This window comes from Phodopus roborovskii, unplaced genomic scaffold (genome assembly GCF_943737965.1).
Source record: "Phodopus roborovskii unplaced genomic scaffold, PHOROB, whole genome shotgun sequence".
Taxonomy (NCBI): Eukaryota; Metazoa; Chordata; class Mammalia; order Rodentia; family Cricetidae; genus Phodopus; species Phodopus roborovskii.
The window spans coordinates 53,430,166-53,449,725 of record NW_026126517.1 but is presented as its reverse complement, the minus strand read 5'-3'; the positions used below and the strand labels follow the sequence as shown (position 1 = coordinate 53,449,725).

General features: G+C 40.9%; 1 protein-coding gene across 1 annotated transcript; it reads left to right on the top strand.

Annotated features, from left to right (window-relative positions):
- The first annotated feature begins 1,590 nt into the window (after positions 1-1,590).
- On the top strand, positions 1,591-18,614 carry Fbxo9 (F-box protein 9). Its single transcript, XM_051198000.1, has 11 exons — positions 1,591-1,752; positions 2,999-3,056; positions 5,149-5,248; positions 7,244-7,374; positions 8,218-8,332; positions 13,237-13,355; positions 13,528-13,618; positions 14,247-14,342; positions 14,616-14,709; positions 16,229-16,380; positions 18,071-18,614. Exons 1-11 carry the CDS (start codon positions 1,606-1,608, stop codon positions 18,177-18,179), a joined length of 1,212 nt encoding a protein of 403 aa, XP_051053957.1. The 5' UTR covers positions 1,591-1,605; the 3' UTR covers positions 18,180-18,614.
- Positions 18,615-19,560: the final 946 nt, after the last annotated feature.

The following is a 19,560-nucleotide window of genomic DNA, read 5'->3' as shown; positions in this document are numbered from 1 at the left end:
TCACTTACAAGATAAAGTCTGTAAAGATGTCAAAAAGTTGAAAGAGATAACTAGAACAGCTGCTGCTGTGTGAACGAAGGTTTAAAGCCCTCAGTGTATAGATGTGCATGAATCAGAGAAACACTTAGTGGAAAAAGAATGGCTGTTAAATATTTGAAGAGAAAATACACCTCATTAATAATTTAATCGGTTTATTGAATAATGTCCATTTCTGTTTGGACTGTGAAAACACACATTACACTTGAGATTATAAATGGCCATTATTTTTCTGGAGGGTACACAGCAATGTATATCAGAATTAAAAGTATGTGTTCCATTTTGATACAAAAATTCTCTAGGAAATTAAGTCTAAGGGAATAACAGGGAAAATGAATAAATATACTTGTCCAAAGATGTTTATCATAGCATTGCTTATATGGAAAAGTATCACATGACCCGAATATCCATTACTTGTTTTAAGGTGGTACCATAATATGAAATACACTATAGCTGTGTACAAGGGTGAGGTAAATCTTGTGCATTAAACTCAAAAATTACTGTAATCAAAGTAATTATTGAACTTCTAAACTTTATAATACTTGTTTATTTGGTACATGTCATTTAGTAAATAATGAATGCAGCTAAAGATTCTGCAGGTCAGGCGTGACTGTGACATGTTAGAAAAATGTGGGAACCAAAGCCCTGTACAGAATAGTTTTAGAACATCTATAAGGCACCTTTTCAAAAAGTTGCCAGAAACATGCATCATTCTGTTAGAAGTGGCCATCTTCCAGAGGAGAAGGACAACTGACTTGAGCTCCTTGGGAAGAAAGCAGAGAGGTTGAGATTGCTCTTCAGGACCCTTAAAGTCAGTGCTGTGAGAGGGAGACAAGAGGAAGAAGTTCAGCTGTAGTACAGTCTTAATGGACTGCCTGAGCTGGTCCTGTGGGGCTCTGATCAGGAGCCAGGTCACTGTGTGGGGAGCCCAAAGGCAGTCTGACCCTGCCCAGGCAGTACCTAGATGGGGTGATAACTTGACTGTTTTCAGAAGTTGGTGTAATAGTATCTTCCTTAAAAGCAGTCTACTATATAAGGAGCTCGGCCTTTTCTGTGTTTTATATTGAAATGATCTGTGTGTAGAAGGATTTCCTTTTTGGGGTATAGAATGTTTATTAAAAAGAAGGACTTTGGACTGATTTACAGAACTTTTTAATACCTTTGTAATATATATTAAGTTTTAATGTACACTTTATAATATCTACCAAATGTGCATTATTCACAATTGTTAAGTACCATATAAGTTCAACCCCCTAATTCAGGGCTTATATTTTTTATTCTAATTAAAATGTAATTCTCCAATATTTTCAGACCTTTTATTGTATAAACAGACTTACTTTTTTGACTGATGTTCATTCTTTAAGGTTTTAATTAGAAAATGATTTTCTAAAAGTATGTTTCAGGTATTTGGTTCAAAATAAAGAGAGAGCAAGAGACTGTTTTCTGGCCTTAGAATTACAAGAATGTACGTTGAAATAGATACTGGGCACATTAATAAATCACTCCAGAGTTTCACTGCCTTCTCTTGATGGGTCTTCAAATATCCTTTTGTTACAGGCCCAGCTCCAGATGTTCAGAGCTCAGTGGATGTTTGAACTTGCTCCAGGTGTAGGTTCCAGTAATTTAGAAACTCGGCCTTGCAGAGCAGGAAGAGGCTCCATACTGAAAGCCACTGCAGATACCAAAGGAAGGCAGGAACTGGCCAAGGAAGAAAAGTTAAGTGCTGAAGTGTCGTAACTAATTCACTCTTTTTGGCAGCACGTAGAGATTTTTCGCCAGCATGATTCATCATTAATCAACTCTGATGATAAAGACACGTGTTTGTAAAGTAAAACAGTGTTTTTCTGATGTGGAGAAATTTTGACTAGTATTCCCGTTTACCTTTCCTTTACTACTTCTAAGTGTTTGGGGTGGTATTATTATTATGGGCTTTGTTGTGCTGTAATGAGAAACGTCCCCCATAGTCTTGGGCATTTGAGTGCTTGGTTCCTTGTGACACTGTTTAGGGAGACTTAGGGAGTATGTCGCTGGAGGTGGGCTTTGAGAGTCTAAAGACGCATGCCATTTCAAGTTTGCACTCTGCTTCATGCTTGTTAAAAGATGTGAGCCCTCAGTTTCCTGTTCTTGCAGCATGCCTTCACTACACCCTCCGTGGACTCCAAACCTCTGGAACCATAACCCTTTTCTTTTATAAGTTACCCTGGTTGTAGCATTTTATCACAGTAACTAATAACAGTCTTTTTCCTATCATCTACCATTTTGTTTGTGTTTGTTGCTAATTTATTGCCTCTTAAGATTCACCTCATCTCACTTGGTGTCTGGGCTCCTTGCTCTTTAGGAGCTTTAATTGAGTATTTTGTTACATTTTAAACTGAGTTGTCATGTTATGTCAATCATTACCTTATTCTGGATAGTGTGTAGCTGTTCACACTGGAAGTACTGCATGCCAGCTGCTTGTCTGACCCCTGTCACTGTCTTCCTGTCACACTGGGGCCTGTCATTGCATCATCTCATCCTAGCACAGGGCTGCTCAGAGCATGAGTCTTTACAAGGCAGAATGTGTTGGCCTTTCCTTTTATGGCTCACAGTTTTGTGTCATTTATACATAAGAGCCACCTTCGTCCCCAAGATTTTTTTTTGTTTTGTTTTCTCTGACGTTTTATAGTTTTGTGTTTTGAGTTCATAATCCATTATGAGTTATTTTTATGTAATCTGTAATGCTTAGGTCAAAATCCATTATTTTGTTTTGGATGTACAATTTCTGTAGCATCATGTCTTTCTATTTTCTACTGTAAATTTACTCTTATTTATTTCTTTATCATTTATTTTTGTATAGGTTTAATGAAACCCAGGCTGTCCTCACATGAGGACAACCTGCTGCCTCTGCCTCTCACATGCTGGGATTGAGGACAGATTTTCAAAGTTTTGGGTTTTTTTTTTTTTCCTTACCCTTATCTCACAGGCTCGAGAACTCTTCCTGAAAGCAGTAGAAGAAGAACAAAATGGAGCTCTCTATGAAGGTAAAACCCCGCTTCCAAATTACAGCTCACTAGTGATCAGTATTTTTCTTGTGTTGGAATTTATTTGGAATAGAACATCCTCCTCCTTCTACTTAAAATAATTTTTTTTAAGTTAAAAACAGAATTTGACGGGCATAGTAGTGCATACCTGTGGCTGGAAGATCCTTGCAGGTTTAAGGCCAGCCTGGTCTGTATAATGAGCTCCAGACCAGCCAGGGTTACATAGTAAAAACCACTTCTTACAAGAATAATTAATTAGTTAAAATAAATTTCCAAAATACAACTCAGAGCAAAATTGTCATATTTGTAGGATAAGTAAAATAAATTTTCTATATTTCGTTTTGTATTAGTTATTAATAAAATAAAAATTGTATTGGGTTTTTTTATACGTGAAAATATTTTGAATACATGAAATACAAAGGATGACATCAAAGAACACGTAGGTGGACTTTCTAAGCTTGACTTTACTTTTTTACCAAAGGCAGCTGCTTGAGCTTTTGTCTGTATAAACTCTACAGGAGTGCGTAGGAACATGGAGAAGTGGTCAGTGCTAGAGCCCTTACCGGTTGTGGGTAATGCGTGACCTAGGTTCTATCTCCAGCAAGGAGCGGGCAGATAATATGCACATAACAGAGCAACTCTGTTCCTTTCCATGTTAAATTTTTTTGGTGGTAATGATAGTGATGGGACATGAAAAAATGCTTGAGATTAATGCTTTCAAACACAGAAAATATCATTTGAAGCTACTGTATTTGACAATTTCTTCTACTGATATTTTTATCCATATTTTAAGTATCTAACTGGTCAGATCCCTTGTGTAGGCTGCATTAGTTTGTGAGGCTTCCATCTGCACTTAATATATGGCACTAGAATATAGCAAATTGAATGAACTTCCTCTGAAGAAAAAGAGCTAGTCAGCTTCTGTGGCTCCAGATCCCAATGGGGGGATGATGGAGTGTCACTGCTATAAACCACTTACCCACAGGAGTTACGAAAAGCAGGATTTAAGATGGGCATAGTGGTGCATACCTGTAATCTCAGTGCTTGGAGGGCTGAGGCAGAAGCATTGCCATAGTTTGAGGTCAATATCAGCTATGTATTGAATATTCGAGGCCAACCAGGAAAACAAGACCCTGTCTCAAAGAAAACAAAATAAAACAATCAAGTTTTATGGGTCTAAAGAGATACTCAGCAGTGTTCACAACTTCCTGTAACTCCAAAGCCAGGGTATCTGATACTTTCTGTCCTCCTGGGCACCTACACATAAATAGAAATAAAAAATAAATGTTGCGGGGGCCCAGGGGGCAGGAGGCCTCATCCCTACACAGAAAACTATAGGAAGAAAGTCATCTCCAGGTTGGTTATCTTACACCAAGTAGTCATCCCTGAAGATGTATACACTAGCAGCATATAGACTTAGCAGGTTATATGTAGGAATGTATCTACATGCATTTATATCTGTAACAACAATTAAAAGAAAGAGGCCATGAATTTGAAACAGAGCAAGGAGGGGTATATGTGAGGGTTTGGAAGAAGGAAAGGGGAAATTGATTATATTTATAATCTCAAAAAATTAATTTTAAAAGGTAGAAATAAAATGTCAAAAGTAATAATGTTTAAAGTTCATTTAGCTGAATAAGGGTACACTGGATTAAATGAAATTGGATTTGAAAAATGAATTACAAATCTCTTGATTATATCCAGCATTTCATTTTCTTCAACTTTGTGACGACACAAGGAAAATTTCATCCAGAAGTAATTATTTTGGGCTATAACAATTGCAATTTTTGGAGCCCCACAAAGAAACCCCCACATAGAATCACATCTAATGAGTCATAGAGGGTGAGAAAAACATGGGCAGGATGAAAAGATAGTTGTAAAACACACCTTACATCCCTGTAACCCATTAGCCTTGAGAGGATAGGAATCTGAGCAGCATGGCCTGGAGATGTATTTGTTCAATATGCCTACTGTTGCATGTTTGAAGTATTCAGCTGTTCATAAACAAGTCTACTAACCTCAGTTAAAGGCAATCAGAGTAGCTGACAGAAATGTGTGGCCATAGCTAATTTAGCTTTATCTCTTCTTTTAGCCATCAAGTTCTACCGTAGGGCTATGCAACTTGTACCTGATATTGAGTTCAAGATTACTTATACCCGGTCTCCAGATGGTGATGGCGTTGGAAACAGCTAGTGCGTATATAATTTGACAGACAGTAATGCATAAAGTTTACAAGTTAAGCACTTCTTGCCATTCTAACTCTGAACCTGCTAAGAAGGTGGTGCTGGTTCTATTACTGTCCTATTTAGTGTGTCTGTATTTATAAGTAGACTTAATTAACTAGGGAAATTTTAAGATTTACATTTTAAGTAGATGTAACAAGCATAAGGTGATGAACGTTTTTAAAATTAAATTGACTATTATTGAAAAGAATAAATTAAAGAATATACTTCAGCCTTCTGAAATTTATTTGAAGTGGAAAGTACTAAATGTAGTTAGGCTAGTTGATAAATATGTTAAACAATGCTCAAAGTTGAGTGGTTTAGGTATATAGAACTGTATTATTATACTAGTCTCTGTGTTTGAATCTTTTTAATATTTCAAAAAGCCATCTCATTAGGAAAATGCTAAACTATAGTGATTTTATTCTTGTAATGTACATAGAATGAACATTATTAAACCTGTCAAATAATATTGCCTAAAAGCATGGGTGCAAGGTATAAGCATTGAGAAAAATCGTGTTTCATTGTACCTGACAGCCCTTCTATCAGTTATGCAGAAGCAATGGTGGTTTAAACTGAGAAAAGATTAAGAGTGTATTTCAAAGTCAATTTTTTTTTTTTTTCAAGATGGTTATAAAATTGTTTTGGCCTAACTTTTAGCTTGATAGCGTTAGAAAGAAAGGTATTTGTGCTCAGGAGGAAATGTCAGGTTCCAAATGGGCATTACGGGGCTAGGAAGAAAGCTCAGTGAAAAGAGTGCTTACCCAGCATGCACAAAGCCCCGTGTTGGATCCCCAGCACTGTGCAAAGTGGGTGTGATGTCACATACCTATGGTCACAGCACTTGGGAGGTTGAGGAAGGGGAATCTGTCTATACATCCTTGAATGTATAGTGAATTGAGGGATAGCCTGATCTATGAGACCATTACCATAGCTAGGGGAACCATTACATAGAGTTGTTTTTTGTTTTGTTTTTGTCTCCCCCTCTCCATAACAGGGCTTTACCATGTAGCCCTGGCTGTCCTGAAACTTACTCTGTAGACCAGGCTGACCTCCAACTCAGAGATCAACCTACCTCTGCTTCCTGACTGCTAGGATTAAAGGCATGTGCTGAAGTTTTAGTAGATGGGCCATTGAGTTTATCTAGGCCAACCTTATCTGCTTTCTGTATTATGAAATGTCCTTCCTGTTTTCCTAACTCCATCCTCGTGCAAGTCTCTTTTGTAATTCTGACCATCTTTAAGGTTAACTTCTTTAAAATGGAAAGCCAAACCAACCTTGCAAGTATATATCTATAAAAATATTGGTAGATGATTTTGTGGATCCTAAGACTTATTCAAATTTAATATTTTATTTTTTTAAGGTAGGGTAACAGATAAAGGCAGTTTCTACCAGAAAACTAAGCAACTCAAATGGCATCTGCATATTTCTTTTCATGTAGTCAGAAGGGATAAGATCATTAAATACGGGCTGGAAGGATGGCTCAATGGTTCTTTCAGTGTATCTGGTTTCAATACCCAGCATCCATATGGCAGCTCAAAACTGGTAACATCAGTTCCAGAGGATCTGTCCCTTTCCCCTTTGCTGGTCTCTGAGGGCCCTACTTGGTGCACAGGCATACAAACAATCAAACAAAAATTCACTAAAGGATGTATATAAAATTTCCAAATCAAATTTTTCACTAACTCATAAAATTTCTACAGTTAGACTAATTAAATCTCATTACCTGAGCCTAAAAGTCCTAACTCTTTGGATAATTACCAAAATGTTTTTTGTTTGGGAAAACTTGGTAAGGTACTTTGCAACAAGGCAGGACACACATTAGCACATCTTTTAAAAGTAGTAAGAAAGTTTGTTTTTTAGATGGGGTTCTAAAGCGGCTTTGAAGGTGCTGTGAAAAAAGTTTTAACCTATATGTTCTTATGGTCTGAGGCATTGAGTTTACTCACTCCCTCTTTGTTTCAGCAGTGAAGATAATGATGATGACAGCAAGATGGCAGACCTCTTGTCATACTTCCAGCAGCAGCTCACATTTCAGGAGTCTGTGCTCAAACTGTGTCAGCCGGAGCTTGAGACCAGTCAGACTCACATATCAGGTGTGGCTTCTTGAACCTTGGTGTAAAACCAGATAATTAGTGCCCTGGTTCCAGATGTGAGGGGTGATCCAGTTATGATAGAAGTGGCTACAGATGTAAATCTGTGCTCTTCAGGCTTGAAAACAGCAGAACTGGTACTGTAGGGGGTTTGGGACGCCATACTTTTCCAGTGAAGGCCTTTGGAAACTGGAGGAACGCTGCTATCAGTAAGCACATCAAGCAGATGTACGATGGTCCTGATACAGCTAATGCTCAGAAGTTATCATTTTCATATATTAAATATTGCTGATTTATAGGAGACTGTTTAAAATCTTCTTAAAATAGCTTTAGTGTTAACTGTGAGTGGAGTTTTTCATCAGGATTGCCAATCAGCTCTGTCCCCCCCAGCAGCTCCCAAATAACCACACAGAGACTTAATATTAATTATAAATTCTCAGTTGATAGGTTTCACTAGTTTTTAGCTAGCTCTTAGAACTTAAATTAACCCCTCTCTATTATCTGTGTGCTGCCCTGAGACTTGTTTACCTCATCCATATACTTCTCATTCTGCTTGCTCATGGCCTCTCCTCAGACTTTTACCCTTCTTCCCAGCATTCTCTTTGCCTTGAAAATCCTGCCTAGCTGTTTAGCTTTCCCTGCAGGGGAAAATGGTTCTTCAGGTAGCATCAAATCTCAGCTGAAAAATAAAGATTCTCATGTATTGGTGTAGGAACCATTGTTTACTACTGGGTCTTTAGGTTAACTGTGTCCGAGCAGTATGAGGCTGTGGTGTACAGGTTTTTCAGAATGCATAATGTACTGAGGAAATAAGGGAAGTCACTGAAGGATGATTTTCTGTTGCAGTTCTGCCTATGGAGGTCCTGATGTACATCTTCCGATGGGTGGTATCAAGTGACTTGGACCTCAGATCGTTAGAGCAGTTGTCACTGGTGTGCAGAGGATTCTATGTCTGTGCCAGGTACTTGTTTTTAGAAATGACTCAGACGGTGGTGAAGAAGATGATGGCCTTTTGTCAGTGTTGACCCTCCCTCTCTCCCCAAAAAAGAAAAGCTTGATGATCTGAGTAAAAGCTTAAGCAGAAACTTTGTAAAACTGTACTTAATTGAGGGAAGGCAGCCCTGTCTGGCCAGGTACTGACTGTGTAGCCCAGGTCGGCCTCAAATGCAAAGCAATCCTTTTGAGTCAGCCTCCCAAGTCCTGATTCTATAAGCATGAACCTTAATTTATTTTTTAGCTAATACATAAAAAAGGTAAAATAATGTCTATATTGATGGTAATATATAATGTGTGATATGTGCATATTGAATAATGTATAATCACATTAAGCATATTTACTTCTGTTTTTATACTAGACAAGTACTCTTTATAAAACTACATCTTAGCACTTGTTATTTTGAGACTAGGTATGTAGCTCAGAGTGGCCTTGAACTCACTATTAGCTCAGGTTGTCTTCTAATCCAGAATCCCTATGCTTCAGCCTCTGAAGTGCTAGGATTACAAATGTATGCCACCATACCTGGCTTATTTTTTTTCTTCGTGGTGGAAACTCAAAATTCTTGTACATTTTCCAAATACACAGCACATTGGCACTTATGCACACTCTACTATGTCACAGCACTGGCACTTTTTGCCCTAATTGTAATTTGTGCCATTGATCAACACCTGCCCCCGCCACACCATTCTTTGCTCCTCTTCCCAGTGACATAAGCAGATAGCCACTGTTGTACTCTCATCTTTTATAGGATGGACTTTGGTTTTTCGAGACAGGTTTCTCTGTGTAACCCTGGCTGTCCTGGAACTCACTCTGTAGACCAGGCTGGCTTGGAACTCACAGAGATTCACCTGTCTCTGCCTCCTGAGGGCTGGGATTAAAGGAGTGCGCCACCATTGCCCAGCCAGGATTGACTTTTTTAGATCCTGTATAATGAGTGAGATATGTGGCATTTGTCACTAATATTTCACATAACTTAATGATGTGTAGTTCTGTCCAAGTTGATACAAATTACATGATTTTATTCTTTTTAATGTCTAAATAGCATTGCAAGTGTGTATGTGTTACAGTTTTTAAAGTCCATTCTCCTTCCCATTTGTTTTCTACTGTGAACGGTGCTGCAGTGAAGTGGGGGTGTGGAGAGATGTCTCTTTAACACACTGGTTTCACTTCCTTTGGGTCCTTTGCATCACGTGACAGCCCTGTTTTTATCTTTTGAGGACCCTGCATGGCTGTACTAATCTATGTTCTTACAGTTTTCTTAATGGATTATGTGATTCCAATGTTTTCTTTGCCTCTCTCTGCTGATAAGTGGTATGGAACATTTTTTTCCATGTACCTGTTCATCATCAGAATACCTGTTTTTGAGAAATGGCTGTTTAGACTTATTGTTCATGTTTTAATTAGGTTATTGTTTTTGTTTTCGTTTTTGCCTTTGAGTATTTTGGCCATTGTGTTTCTCTCATTCTGTACTCTATCTTTACATGCTATGAGATGTTTTCTTTGCTGTGCAAAAAGAAGCCTTTTAAATTATTGTATCATGTATTTCATGTGTACATGTATGGGGTTCATGTATACATGTATTTGGGCATGCATTTGCCATGCTTGTGCAGGCCAGAGACAACTCATAGAGTCAGCATTCTCCCCTACCTTCTGGGTCCCAGGAACCAAACTCAGGTCATCAATTTTAGTAGCAAGTACCATCCCTGCCGAGCCATCTCATTGACCCAGAAAGAAACCTTATTCTGAGTTAATCTCATCTCCTTTTGTTTTTATTTCCTGTACATCTTGGGAATGTCCCCTCCCCCCATCCTCCTTCCCTTCTATTTCCCTGCCTTAGATGGGATATAGAGTCAGCTGGGGCTTTGGCTGTGGTTAGAAGGGAGCTTAATGTATTACATCTTTGTGATTGATTTCTTTGGCTCTGGTTGATGTCAATAATGTCTCTGAGTGCCTGAATAGTCTAGACTACAGTGATTCACAAAGGCAATTATACAGCTTTACAATGGGCACAGACTTCCAAAGACTTACGTTTGTCCCCAAGCTCCACTGTGACTTGTGGTAGCATCTACCACAGTCTCAACTGTATGAGATGTCAGGAGGTCCTTCATGACAGGCACAGGTAATGCCAAGGACTGTGGTGCCCACAGCTGTAGTCCTTGAACCATAGGATTTGAAAAAGACCTTGTCACAACTCTTTGGATAGATGTGGAAAATGCCTGGACTTTGGTGACAGTGTCCAGTTTTGGGAACCATGCAGTAGGATGTCACCTTGCCTAGCTCCCATATGGTAAAAACCAAATTAATGGTGGAGTCTGTGGAATCAGTAACCCCAGAAGTTATAGGATATCTTCTCTGTCAGGGACAATTGTGGGTGGCTCTGGGACTTGACCTCTGACAGCCACTTGTGGAAACCAAGTCTTAAGTGACAAGTCCAAGTGATCTTTTGGTACCAGCAGCTGTGGTCCCATGTACACAGGCCTTGTGGGGCATGTATAAGAGTTGGGTTTGTGATACTGATGTGTCCGTACTCTTGGGGATACCAGATGTGGTGGCTGAACTAGATTCTATGGGTTGAGTGTCCATGGTTCTGGGGCTTGTGGTTTTGATATCTGCTGTCTGCAGGATATGGATAAAATGTCCCTAGGTCGTGTGGGGCAAGCATTGGTAGTCAGAGCCTTGGAACTGCATATGATAGGCTTGGGTACTGGGTACTGCCAATGCTTTTTGCACCAGCAGCTGCAGTAGTAAGGCTGTGGGTTGGGGAGGAGGCCTTTCCTAGTTTCTGTTGGGGAGGCATTTATGTATGACAGACTTGGGGTGCTAATAGCTGGGTTTCTAGAGCTATGGGCATTGACAGGACTTGTGGTAGGGTTCTGTCACTGACAAAATATGTAAGATAAACAATTTAAAAGATTCATTTTGAGTGCTGGTTTCGGAGGTTCAGTGTTTGGTCTGTTGGCTCTGTTGCCTTGGGCCTTGCAGCATGGCAGAACATAACGGTTTGGAATATGTGGTACAGGCTGCTGTTGACTTTATGGTAGTTGGGAAGAAAGGATAGGAAAAAAGTGTCCTGTTAATCCTTCAAGGACATGCTGCAGTGCCCCAGATTACTCCAATAGCTTCTACCACCTAACATTCTGCCCCCACCCTGGTAACCTTATAATCTTTGAGAGTCAAGCTGTAAGCACACAGGCCTTTGGGGAGCCTAGGTTAGACATGTATTAGGTTTCTTCCTAAGTTCTGAGAGATAGTGGTAGATGATGCTGGGTTTTGGGACCCATAGCTAGCTAGCCTCAAGACAGCAGGCTGGAAAAGAAACCTTGCTTCAGTCCCACAGAGAGCTGCTGGAAGTGATAGACACCTTCTCACCTTCTGGTAAATCTGGGACTGTAGCAGCAGCTGCAGTGGCAGAGAGGGAGCCAAAGGGGACACTTCCCAAATTCCCCTAGGAAAATATAGATGGGACTCTAGCTTGCGGCAGTGTCACCTGATGATCTGAGAATGTTGAATACTGTGAGGCCCTCAAGCCCAAGGCTTCCTTCCACCAGCTTCCGAAGAAGTTCTGCTTGCCCCAAGTCCGAAGGATATCCAGCATTGACTTGACTGCTGCTGCAGCAGCGTAGATTGTGCCACTAGGGACATGTGTGTTTCTTTTATGGAGCATGGCAGTCACTCTTACACCAGCCAGCTCCTAGCACGGTGTTTAAAACCCCTGTAGATAGTTCAGTGGTAGGGTGCTTGCTTAGCATGTGCAAGGCCTTGGGTTCAATTCCTAACACCCCACTGCCCCCTTTTCTTCCCCTTGTCCCACAGTTAGAGCTGCCCGCTGGCTGTCAGTCGCTGTTGTCAGTACCAAGCTACTGTCCTTTTCCTGGCAGCACAGACATAACCTGTCCCCGGCAGCTGGCACGGAAGCTGCACTTCCACCCTCATATTTCCCTTCCATTTAGAGCGCTTGCCACTTCCTAGCTGTTTGCAGCGCTCTCTGTCTCTAGGCCAGCAGTGGGATGCAGTCTCCTTTTGCTGTTGGCTTCTCTGTGGCAGTCCTGACGGGTTCTCTCCGGCTCTCTTGGGTCCTTCATCTCTGGTTAGCTGTTATTTTTCCTTCAGGTTTAGAATGGGTCACCCCAGACTCCTGACCTTTAGTAGAGGTTCCTGTTGGAAGTCTGTTGCTGGGCACATTGGGACTTTGTCATATTTTGGTTGTGTTTGATTAGGATCCTTTGTTCTTCCCAGTTCCCAGGTGTTGGTCTTTTTCCAAGTTTGGGAAGTTTTCTGCTGTTACTTCTTTAAGTCAGCTTTCTGTCCCCTTCCCATCCTCTGTTGTCTTGAATGGACTGAGTTTGCTCTGTGGGTGCTGCCTCAGATTCTGTCACCTTCCCTTACTCCATTTCTCCTGAGCTACCCTTTGAAAGCATAGTCACGCTCAGCTCTTGTGGCATGCAGCTCTTGTAAATGGCACTCTCCTGCCACGGCTTCCCCTTCTGCCTTGCTCAGCTTGCTCACTTCTGCAGGTGTCCCTACTGGCTCTTTGCTGAGCCCACCGTTCATACCTCAACCCAAACCTTGCACTGATGGCTCCTGCCAGGATAGTCTTCTCTGTCCCGTGGTCACCCTGCCCAAAGGGCCAGTTTCTTGGACAGTGTTGTTCCTATCTAACTACTTCTGTGGTTGCACTGAGCACTGTACCTGCATATTCTTCTCAGCAGTAAACAAAAGCTCCTCATCATGTCTGTCAGTCTCTGCCTGCCCCTTGAGACAACGTCTTGAAGGTGCTCAACAAATCATTGTCGAATTAAAAAGCAATACCTGATAGGCTTCTAGGGCCATAGCTTTTACACTTATTGATGATGTACTTTCTTACCTAGAGACCCTGAAATATGGCGTCTAGCTTGCTTGAAAGTATGGGGCAGAGGCTGTATGAAACTTGTCCCATACTCATCGTGGAGAGAGATGTTTTTAGAACGGCCTCGTGTTCGCTTTGATGGTAAGTTGGAATCAAGAATTCAGGAGAAACCACAATCTTCAGTGCTAATTTTGATAAACAGTTTTCATTTTCTGTAATGGACCTAATGGCATAATTAAAGGAAACAACCTGTTATATGATTCTGACTTAAATTCTGTTTATGACTTTTAAGAAAAGTGTTTCTTTTTTCTAGGTGTGTACATCAGTAAAACCACGTATATCCGCCAGGGAGAGCAGTCACTGGATGGTTTCTATAGAGCCTGGCACCAAGTGGAATACTACAGGTATGGCTGTTGTAAACTGAGTGAGTGGAGGACTCTCTCAAGTGTTAGCTTGTCGGTTAGTCTGTTTTCTATTGCATATGATTTATCCACAAAATGATCCTTGGTATTTTTATCCAGTATTAGGACAGGAATGCACTAAAAACCCCTGAAAGATTAATGTAAGTTTTATAGTCTCTCCAGCCCCTCGTTATAGTCCCTAGCCCTTTTTTTCTTTATTATTGTAACAAACAAAGCTTGTCCCAGCCTTAGTATTTACCTTGTATGACTGTTGCTGAGAATAAGTGGGATAGTGCTGGTCCCTTTATATTAATTATTGGGTCTCACTTCATCTGGCATTAATTGGTGCCTTAGGAAAACATGGAACTTTATTCAGTGAGTAAAATGAAAAGGTCAGCAGATCGCCAGGGAGGTTCTTAGAATGCCTAGTTCTCCTTGTAGAGTGACTTTGCCCTGTGTGCTTCCCAGTCTTAGCAGCTTGCTGGTGGTATTTCGGTCTGGGCTTCACAGCTATGACTATGTGCAGGTACTGAAAACTACTGGCATATAGATATAGATATAGATATAGAGATATAGATATATAGATATAGTGTGTGTGTGTGGTGGTGTTTGGTTTTTTTCTTTTATGTAGGTATATAAGATTCTTTCCTGATGGCCATGTGATGATGTTGACAACCCCTGAGGAGCCTCAGTCCATCGTTCCCCGTTTAAGAACTAGAAACACCAGGTAATGTTTTAATACCGCTTTCTAGTCAGTCCATATTTTCATGGACAACTAACACAGTGTTCCTCTGGCTTAATAATGTATGGCTTAAAAGGCAGGCACAGGGCTTGGGGGAAACAGTCTCCAGAGAGCCTTTCCTTAGGCAGCCTGTTAAAGTCCATTCTCATCTGAGTAACTGTTGCAGCAGCACATTGAGTGAGTGGTGTGGTAGCTTAGTTTTCTGTATTACTCCAGTAAGTATAACCGGTTGATTTAAGTGCATTTATTATTTCCTAGAACGGATGCAATTCTGCTGGGTCATTATCGCTTGTCACAAGATGCAGACAATCAGACCAAAGTATTTGCTGTAATAACTAAGAAAAAAGAAGACGTGAGTATGCACCGGGGACTGGTGGTGTCCTGTCCCACAGCCCAATCATCTGCACACTCTCAGCCAGAAGGAAAACAGTGGTACTTTGTTGTAAGATCTGTGCTGGCCTCTAACAGATCCACCTGAAGAGCTGCAGTTTTCTGCTCTTTTGTCTGGAACAGTGTGTGTGTCTTTCCAGAAAACTGTTCCAGGCTTCTTGCGTATAGGAATGTGGGGCCAGGATCTCCTACATCTGGCAGCTCTGGCGGCTGTTAGCCAGGGGCTTCGGCTTCCTGTACTGCCTGCACAGTCCACTCTCCGGTCAGGAGACTTCCAGGGAGGGCATTTTATTGGAAGAACTGTGATTACTAATGAATGTCACAGTGCTCTAAATTCTTGGCACATTGAAGAGCTGATATCTTCACAGCTTCCTCTAAATTCCTTGGCCCAGTCCCATCACCTTGTGACCACCATCCCTGGCTTCCCTACCTCCTTTGATAGGCTCCTGGGATGCTGTGGTGCAACAGTCTGAGGAGCAGAGAAAATGACTTTGACTGTGACTATGCATTTCCTGATACCAACATTAGTTTTTCTAATAAAGTGTTTAGGAATTCCCATGTAGCATGCCAGTATTCCTTTATAATGAAAACCAGTCAGTGTTCACTGTTTACAAATGTATCATTAGAATGAAATTCATCACATCTGTTTATCTATGAACTATTTTATTGTTGTAAGAAGAGCTATACTCTATCTTTTCTATATAGATATGTAGAAATTTATTTATGTATATACATATGATAAAAGATAAACTGTGTAACCCTGACTGGTTTGGAACTCTGTAGATCAAGCAGTCCTCAAACTCCCAGAGATCTGCCTGTCATTGCCCAGTAATGGGTTTAAGGGTTTATGCCATCATATTTCACACCATGCTTTCTTTGGTAGCCTTCACCATTTTATCACTTTCTTCCTTTAAAAGTGTCTTATTTTTTAAATTTTGTTTATTGTATGTGTATGGATACTTTGACTTCTTGCTTGTCTGTGCATCATGTATATGCCTGGTAGCTGCAGAGGTCAGAAGGAGGGCATTGAGTCCCTTAGGACTGGAGTTGTAGACAGTTGTGAGTTGCTGTGTGGGTGCTGGGAATTGAACCAGGATCTTCTGCAAGAGGAGCCAGTGCACTTAACTGCCAAGCCATCTCTGTAGTCTTTAAAAGGAATCTTAAAGGAAATATTTCCTACAGAAGAAACTTTTGGGGTTAGGAGGTAAAAGTTTTATTTCTGAAACTGCTGGGTAACTTTAGTTACCTAGTTTAACCTCCCTGGATCCTTACTTCTTCAGCCATATATTTAACATCTGAAGTGGTAGGGAACAAACCTGCCTGGTATTTTACTTAGTGATACACAAGGCAGTCTGCAATGTGTAAGTGTTAAGTTACTTGTTACTTGTAGTGTGACTTTTACATCATGTATTTGTATACATGGTTATCATACCTCACGTGTCATTTTTTTTTTTTTTTTTTTTTTTTTTTTTTTTTTGCAGAAACCACTTGACTACAAATACAGATATTTTCGTCGTGTTCCTGTACAAGAAGCAGATCACAGTTTTCATGTGGGGCTGCAGCTGTGTTCTAGTGGCCACCAGAGGTTCAACAAACTCATCTGGATCCACCATTCTTGTCACATCACTTACAAGTAAGTGAATGCAATAAAGAATGTCAAGTCAAGGGGCTGGAGAAATGGCTCAGCAGTTAAGACTACTTGCTGATTTTTCCAGAGGACCCAGGTTTAATCTTCAGCATCCATGTGGCAGTTCACAACTGTCTATAACTCCAGTCCCATGGAATCTGATGCTTTCTTCTGGGCTTCACAGGCACAAGACACACAAGTGATGTTCAGACATATGCAGGCAAAGTAACCATACACATAAGAGAAAACTTTAAAACAAAATAAAGAATGCCAAGACTAGCATAAAAGTATACCTTATGTCCAGCTTGAGAAGTCTGGAATTCTTCAGTATCTTGTTACAAACTAAAAACCACAGTATAAAACTGTAATGAGCTCCCCCTCCCCCCACACACACACAAGGCTCAAATGTGAAAAGTTGTGCATGAGTGAGGATGTGGGGCCCTGCCTCTCCTACACTGTCAGTACCACCACTTCCAAAGTGAAAGTGCAAAAGACCAAGCAGAGTACATTCCATCCATCAGCAGAAATGTTTTTCACTTTATTCCTGTTGGTTCATTCTGAGAGATTATACAAGGGTCTTAAAACTACACTTCCATAATTATGTCTGTTTTTAAAATGGTGCTCAGTATATCCCAAAGCCAAATGGATTAGGTATATAATTCCTGTTTAACACTCTTCATTCCGTGAGCTAGGGTTTAATCTGATTATGTAATTAATTAAGAATACCAAAACGAGCAGTGCAGTAATAAAAAGTTTAGAAGACAGCAAAGAAGTAGAATACCAGGTCATGTGACTGCTGGAGTTATAGGTGGCTGGCTTGAAAGAGGATTGGTGTTCTAGGGCTCTCCATGCACAGTGAACCCAGAATTCTGAAAGAGAAGTTTTGAGGCAGACTCCCATTAATGTTCCCTGCAGTCTTGACCATGCAGTGTCAACGTTCTCTACCACATTGCCACCTGGTAAATGATCTCAGTGCTCATTTGAAGGCTCTGCCTACTGAGAATGGCAGTGTGTCCCTCACATTCCAATCTTTCCCTTCTTGATTCAATCTGTGATCTGATGCAGGTTTTTTTCCTACTTTTCAAAGTAAAACCAGGAAGTAGAAGGAAGCCAGTGCTTGCCACAGTTTGTGCTTGCCCAGTGGGAAGTGAGACTCGCTGTTCGGGAGGGAAGTGCTTTGTAACTGCTTGTGACCACAGTCTTGTAATAGTCAAAGGTCCCTTGGTTTTCTGCCTTGTTTGATTTCTCTTCGGGGGTGTCCATGGCTGCAGTAGCATTCTTAGTGGTCCCTCAGCATGCACACACGTAGGATTCTGCCATTGACTGGATACTAAATCATTAGTTTTGTTGTAATAATAGGATTTCTTTTGAAATACAATTTAACAAGGGCTGCAGATTTGTCTGTCTTGGAAATTCTTTTAGGAATATGTAGAGGCTCATCATAAAGAATAGCACATTACTTTAATGCCAAATATCAGAAACAACCTAACTTTCCAAAAGAGTAATTATTTAGTAAGTTAGGATACAAGCAGGGGTTATAGTGTTATGCAGCCAATACAAGTGGTTTCTGAAGGAAGTCCTTAAATGTTTTACAATGTGCCTTCATTGTTTAAACTCACCCTGTGCGAGCAGGCAAGAATTTCAAATACATTGGAATTTTCTCATTCTGGCGAGCGGTTTTGTGCTTTGTTTCTAGATCAACCGGTGAGACTGCAGTCAGTGCTTTTGAGATTGACAAGATGTACACCCCCTTGTTCTTCGCCAGAGTGAGGAGCTACACTGCGTTTTCTGAGAGGCCTCTGTAGAGCCTCCCAGCATGTCACTGCTGCATGAGCAGAAGCCTAGAGCACCACAGTACCTAAGTTATATGTACATACATCGAGTTGGAACTTATTTTAAGTTGTTGGAATTCCTTTAAGAAGAGTATAAATTATTTTTTTTATTTAAAGGGGTGGGTAGTTGATTCCTGGGGTAATTTGTTTTGAAATTAGAAGTTGTTGTACATTTATGTTGTAATAAACCTTAATGTGTGTGGGGTTTAAATCATGTTTTCAAGCAGGTTTCTGAGCAGATCTGTCACGTACACTGCCTTGTGCCTGAACACCCTCATACTCACCTGCGTCAGGGAGCACACTGGATAGTATTTATTCCCGCATGACTTAGTGTCTTTGCAGCCTGTTCTGGATTTGTTTGAAGCTGTTTAATAAAGATCATAAATAAATGTTTCTTTCAAGGAAAAATATGTCGATGGCCTTTAAAAATGTGAGAGTATTTAATAAACAGTCCTGGGATCGATAGCAGTGGGGGCTTAAGGGTCCCCGCCTCAGTCATCATTGGCCTTCATTCACTTAACCCCAAACCTTGAGGACTCCAGTGTCATCTACGAGTCTTGCAAATGTGTAAATGAGAAACAGTGATTCTCCCTCAGGCCTGGAACTCAACAAGCTCAACCAACTGACGCAGGGGTCTTTCTTCGTAAATGAACATTTGAGTATCACATAATCGTGTGCTGTGAAAATAAAGGGACAAATATGGCTGGAGAGGAGAAATGAATGCATGAATGAAACAGTAACAAGATTATAAAAAGGAAGTAAACATTGGATAACAGTTTTTTTTTAAACATACTTCATTGATTCTTTGGGAATTTCACATCATGCACCCCAATTCTGCTTCCCTCCCAGTCCCTCATATCCTCCCCTCATCCCTGCAGTGCCCCCCCCCAATAAAATAAAATCCCAAATCAAGCAAAACAACCCCAACAAAACAAAAAACCCCTCATTTCTCCGTCTTTCCCGCCTCTCCAACACCTCTTCACTTGTCCTGCCCGCAGTGGGAGCAGTGCCTCACAGTGTACCCCAATCAGCCTTACCAGCAAATGTTCATTGCAGTGAGTCACTGGTCTGGTCCAAGGCCTCTGGTCTCTGGTACACCATCATCACTAGATCCTCCCCTGGGGGACATTCCGTTGACATCCTGCTGGTACCGTTCCATAGGATCAGTCCCTTCACTGGCTCCAGCAGGTCCTACATGGGGTGGACGTTAGGACGGGCCAACCAAAGGCCCAGTGGTAGCTAGGTGGTAGCTGAACTGGTCTGTCAGGGCCACTGGGGCCACCCACCTCAGTTCTCCCTCCCCTGTGGTGAAGGGCAGGGCCATCAATCCTGAGAGCAGGGGTCAGCTCTCTTG